We start from the raw sequence: 6,270 nt of genomic DNA on the forward strand, positions 1-6,270 counted from the left end.
GGCAGGAGCCACAGAGCATCTGAGGGAGACCCCTTTTCGGGCTCCAGACATCCAGGCACCTTCCCTGCCAGAGGAGAGGTGTAAGCCCTGCCCAGGAGGGCTTTGCCAAAGTATCTGAAGGAATCATCTTGGTCCCTGGATCCCGCTGAGACTAGTCTACACAGGTGAGAATGTGGACTACAGAAGCTAACAGCTTCTGGGACAGGTACTGTTTCAGGCCTTCATCTTCTGCCAGAGGGCAAGTCCAAAAGCCAGGTATCTGTGAACCTACCCTGAAAGAAGAGAGCCTACCTGCAGAGAGTGCTCTGACCACTAGAACTCAGGAGAGAGCTAGACTCCCAGGTAAGCTGGTAGAGAATAACAAAATCACGAGAGGAACAAGCTCTAACCAGAGACAACTATAACAACTCCAGAGATTACCAGATGGCAAAAAGCAGAAATAAGAATCTTACTAACAGAAACTCAGACCACTCACGATCATCAGACCCCAGCACTCCCACCTCAGCCAGTCCTGGGCAACCCAACACACCAGAAAACCTAGACCCAGATTTAAAGGCATATCTCATGATGATGGTAGATGACATCAAGAAGGACTTTTAAAACTCAAAGAAATACAGGAGAACACTGCAAAAGATTTACAAGTCCTTAAAGAAAAACAGGAAAACACAGTCAAACAGGTAGACTACTCAGCTATTAAAAAGAATGAATTTATTAAAAAGAATGAATTTATGAAATTCCTAGGCAAATGGATGGACCTGGAGGGCATCATCCTTAGTGAGGTAACACAATCTCAAAAGAACTCACACAATATGTACTCACTGATAAGTGGATATTAGCCCAAAATTTAGAAGACCCAATATATAAGATACAATTTGTAAAACACCTAAAACTTAAGAAGAACAACTACCAAAGTGTGGACACTTTGCCCCTTCTTAGAATTGGGAACAGGAACAAAACACCCATGGAAGGAGTTACAGAGTCAATGTTTGGAGCTGTGAAGAAAGGATGGACCATCTAGAGCCTGCCATATCCGGGGATCNATCCCATAATCAGCTTCCAAACGCTNACACCATTGCATACACTAGCAAGATTTTGCTGAAAGGACCCAGATATAGCTGTCTCTTGTGAGACTATGCCGGGGCCTAGCAAACACAGAAGTGGATGCTCACAGTCAGCTATTGGATGGATCACAGGGNCCCCAATGGAGGAGCTAGAGAAAGTACCCAAGGAGCTAAAGGGATCTGCAACGATATAGGTGGAACAACAATATGAACTAACCAGTATCCCCCAGAGCTTGCGTCTCTAGCTGCATATGAATCAGAAGATGGCCTAGTTGGCCATCAGTGGAAAGAGTGACCCACTGATGGGGGTGCAAACTTTATATGCCTCCGTACAGGGGAAGGCCAGGGCCAAGAAGTGGGAGTGGGTAACGGAGCGTGTGGGGGACTTTGGGATAGCGTTGGAAATGTAAATGAAATAAATACCTAATTTAAAAATAAAGATTAGGACAAATTTTTCACAATAAATAAATACATAAATAGGTTTTGTAGATTTGGACATTTGTAAAGACAATGCTTTTATTTTTTTAAAAAAGAGATCCATTATACACATACATACTTTCAAAATGTACACAAATTATGAATTTCCAAGCAATGGACTGCCATGGACAACCTCCAAAGCACACATGTTAGGTGTTCATTTAGCAATCTTTCCCAGTTATGCGACATTTCAATGTTCTGAGATGAAATTTAGTGTAGAATATATCCACACGTAGGCAATGGGAAAGGTTAAATATTGCCAAAAATTGATAATTTTTGTCAGTTGATTTTATGGATGGAAGATGTTCCCAGCTAGGAAATAATTTCTTCATCTTTGCTGTAGGATAAACCTGAAAATCAAAATGGTAGTCAGTTATCTGTTGGCTATATTGCTAGTGTTCCTTTCTCCTTGCTTTTTATGTGTTCAGTCAGGAGAAATATTTAGAAATATGCTGCTTCAGTCAAAGTTATGCGTTTTCATTTATCTAAGCCAAGAGACTCTCAATCAGTTAGTCTTTTAGCATCTATGTTCAAAAAGACTCATGTGCATCCCTTGTAATGTAATTAATCACACAGAACTCTGCCCTTTCTGATGCAGAAAAAAATGTAGGAAATTTTTATTTGACTCTGAGACAACTCTGAGGAACTCATGTTACTTTCTCACTCATTAAAATCTTATATATCCTTAAGTATGTATTTTTACAGAAGCTGATGTGCACCACTATTCTTTTGTACACTTCAACTAAATACATTCTCCATTTAGTCTATATATTAAAATCTTACATGTGATGAGGATCAGATGGTGACTTAATATGCAGAGCCAAGGAATGGCTGCAGTCAAATGACCTGAGCTCTTTCACTCCACCCAGGAAAGGTGTCCTCTAAATGTCCATGAAGAACAGTTGTGTTTCATTCTGATTCCCAGAGTGAGAGGAAATGAGAAGCATTTGTTAAATGTTGGAGTTGCCAGTAACATCTTAGGGAGGTGATTCTCAAACATCTTAATGCTGTGATCCTTTCCCCATGCTGTGATGAACTTCAACCATAAATTTATTTTTGTTGCTACATCATAACTGTAATTTGATACTGAAATTCATAGTAATGTTAAATATCTGATATGCAGAATATGTGACCCCTGTATAAAAGCCATTTGATACCCAAAAGATCGACCCATAAGTTGAGAAATACAGTCTAAGTGGATGATCGTCCACAAAACCGGATATCTATGTTTCACTATGGAAAGATGATGCATTTTAAAATGTTCTTTTTATTAAATTTACACAGCTCACCTCTTTTATGGATGAGAATAACTACCGAGAAATTTCTTACCTTGGTGAGTATCCACCTAAGGTCATCCAGGAGCTCCCTGTTGTTCTCTTCAATCTCATTGGCTTTTGAGAGGATAGTTTCAGGGACATCAGGCATGGCACTCAGTTCAATCACTAGATGGTACAATGGGCTGATCCAAGCACCCACAAAATTGATCAACATTTTTAAGTACTTTTTGGTCTATGAAACACAATAGAACCATTGAAATAAAATAATTTCAATACAGCAAGTTTGTTCCATGTAATGTTCATATGAAAGACCTGAACTGAAACATTTTTTACTGTGCATATATGGCACATCTTATATAGATGTTGCATAGTATGAAAATGTAAAAATTTAAAAATTAGTCTATTGTCAACAAAATGAAATAATTTATCTTGCTCATAAATGAACATTTCCCCCCTGAGTTAAACTCATCATGTTTTGTTCTCCTCGGCATTTCTAACAACTTCCTTCTCAGTGATATCTTTATTATTTGGTTATTTGTTTATCAATTGGTAAAATAGGTCTTGCTGGGACTCAATAGGGTCTAATAATATTCAACTCAGGAAAGATAGATGCCACCAGGTAGGAGAAATTGGCTCTAATCATTTTTACTCAGAGATTCATACACACCAATAAATCATGTTGTTCATTAAAATACAGATTTATGATTTCTAAGTGAATTTAAGAAATTAAAACAATAATACATTGAAAACAGCATGATAATCATTAATGTGCTTTCTCCTTGCCTCTGAAAGAGCAGAGTATTTGTTGGCATGTATGGGTGAAGAATTGTATCATATCATAAAATAGAACTCCTATGATATGTAGACCTTCTCATCATGAATTGGAGCATTGATACATCCTAAGGAATATAAACTAGTATTTCATAGAACTATTCTGCTCATCTGACTCTTAGTTCAGACAGAGAATCATAAGGACAAAAAGGAAGGGGGAAATAAAATGGAAACAGCACATATTTGAAAACCAAGAATGGGGGTATGTGTAGTGTTCAGTAATGTAGAATGCCACCATACAGGACCCATTAGCAACATATAATAATACAGAAACATCATGACCCATGCAAGAGTGAATATGTAACCATAGATAGCCAGTTTAGTTCAAACATCTTAAAAAATTGTTAGTAAAACTCCAGTGGTAAGTCATTCTAAAAATGCCAGTCTCCAAATGGTATATCTATACTCTGCATCTGCTACAATTATTGGTTATTTAGCTATACTTATATAATTTGGTCATTTTTGTATACTTTACCTACCATGTTTTTTTGCATGAATGATTATTGCATCTATCATAATGCCTGCCATAACTGAAATACTCCAAACATAGTAGATTGCTTCTGGCATTTTGTGAAAAACCTGTGAAAGACACTTACTTTTATATTTTTGTATTCAGGTCCAATATTTGAAGGGTTTGTGATAGTAGAGTGGCAGTAAGTTCTGGCTTTGAGAACGAGCTGATCCTGCCTAATCAGTTGTGAGTTCTGCAAATAAAAACAAAATTCAGTTTGAGATTAGAAACTGGATAAATTACATCATGACCAGAATATTAATGTGTTTGATGGTTTTTTAAATTTTCAAAATAAGTACTTCATAAAAAACAGATACTAAGGAACTAAAGAAGTGACCATCACCTAACCCAGTGTTTATTATTATATCTGTAACTTAAGTTGGCTTTCCACTAGCTTTTGAATGTTTAACTTCTGCCTCTCTTACACTCCTCTGTTCTCATCTTTCCTAAAAGTTACTATTCGTAAGGCTGCCACTGAAAGGAGTGAATCCTGTGAAGGTTCTATGCCCCAGTATAGGGGAAGGCCAGGACTGGGAATGGGAGTGGGTGGGTTGGGGAGCAGGGGGAGGGGGAGGAGATAGGGGATTTTCAGAGGGGAAACTAGGAAAAGGGATAACATTTAAAATGTAAGTAAAGAAAATATCTAATAAAAAAAGAAAAAGAAAAAGAAAAAAAAAGAAATAGAGTATACAAAGGATTTACAGAGAAAACTTTTGAACTAAGACGAAAGGATGGACCATCCAGAGACTACCCCACCTGGGGATCCATCCCAGAATCAGCCACCATACGCAGACACTATTGCATACGCCAGCAAGATTTTGCTGAAAGGACCCTGATATAGCTGTCTCGTGTGAGGCTATGCCAGTGCCTGGCAAACAAAGAAGTGGATGTTCACAGTCATATATTGGATGGAACACAGGGTCCCCAATGGAGGAGCTAGAGAAAGTACCCAAGGAGCTGAAGAAGTCTGTAACCCTATAGAAGGAACAACAATATGAACTAACCAGTAGCTCGTGTCTCTAGCTGCATATGTAGCAGAAGAGGGCCTAGCCGGGCATCATTGGGAAGACAGGCCCGTAGGTCTTACGAACTTTTTATATCCCAGTACAGGGGAATCCCAGGGCCAAGAAGTGGTAGTGAGTGGGTAGGGAAGCAGGGCAGGGGGGAGGGTATAGGGGATTTTAGGGATAGCATTTGAAATATAAATGAAGAAAATATCTAATAAAAATTGAAAAAATATTTCAAACATAAAAAAGAAATAAGTGTTTCAATTATCATCTTTCTCTAGTATGTCAGCACAAAGCCATAACACTTATGTATTAATCTTCCTTATTTGTCAACAAACAGTGATATTACTTACCCAGACCACAGAATTATGAATGTAATAATTGTAGCATTAAATACATATATCCATGAATGTTTATATTTTATAATGAAATTGTACACTCTGTTATAAAATAACTCACAACATAGACTATTTTACAACAATCTCTATGTAAACCCTAATGTGACAAAATAAAAAATACTAATGACATATATATTTGTTTAATAAAATGTTAAAATTACTAAAATATATACTTTAGAATATCTTATTTATTTCAAATAACTAGGTAATTCTTGAAAGATAGTGGATTATTGTGAAGGTTAAGAAGTGGAAAATTGTCAGTTATGAACAGGAAATATATAGACTGTGTAATTCTTTCTTATCTAACTCACTAGCATTGCCACTAGACTCCTTTTAAGAAGCAGCTAGAAGAAAGGAAGATACTTACAAAGTGTGTAAAGTGTCTAGAAGAGAACTCATTGTGGAGCTGAGTCATATGGGGAGAAGGAAAATAACATCCAGTTAATAAAACATAGACACATTCTCTTGATGCCTACAATAAAGGGTTCCCTATTTCTACAACTTCTTTTGTAATTCCTGATTTTTGAGAAATAATATGCAGGAATCTACAAGAAAGGAGCAGATACACTTCTAATTCTGCCCTGATATTGGACAAACTCTATAAGTGAAATCTTTAAACCACAATTCCGGGTATTTGGGGGTTTCTTAGCTTAGCATCCCTCCTCTTTTATCTCTCACTCTCCCTTCCTTCTTCTGTCTTCCCTCCCC

At 37.3% G+C, this 6,270-nt stretch overlaps 1 protein-coding gene across 1 annotated transcript; it reads right to left on the minus strand.

Moving 5' to 3' along the window:
* Window positions 1–1,699: 1,699 nt before the first annotated feature.
* Window positions 1,700–5,977, minus strand: LOC110308480 (prolactin-8A9-like). The gene is made up of 4 exons (XM_021180934.1): window positions 5,930–5,977; window positions 4,243–4,350; window positions 2,868–3,047; window positions 1,700–1,888 (listed from the first exon to the last, which is right to left on the minus strand). Exons 1-4 carry the CDS (start codon window positions 5,975–5,977, stop codon window positions 1,700–1,702), a joined length of 525 nt encoding a protein of 174 aa, XP_021036593.1.
* Window positions 5,978–6,270: the final 293 nt, after the last annotated feature.

Source organism: Mus caroli, chromosome 13 (assembly GCF_900094665.2).
Source record: "Mus caroli chromosome 13, CAROLI_EIJ_v1.1, whole genome shotgun sequence".
In the NCBI taxonomy this organism is placed as follows: Eukaryota; Metazoa; Chordata; class Mammalia; order Rodentia; family Muridae; genus Mus; species Mus caroli.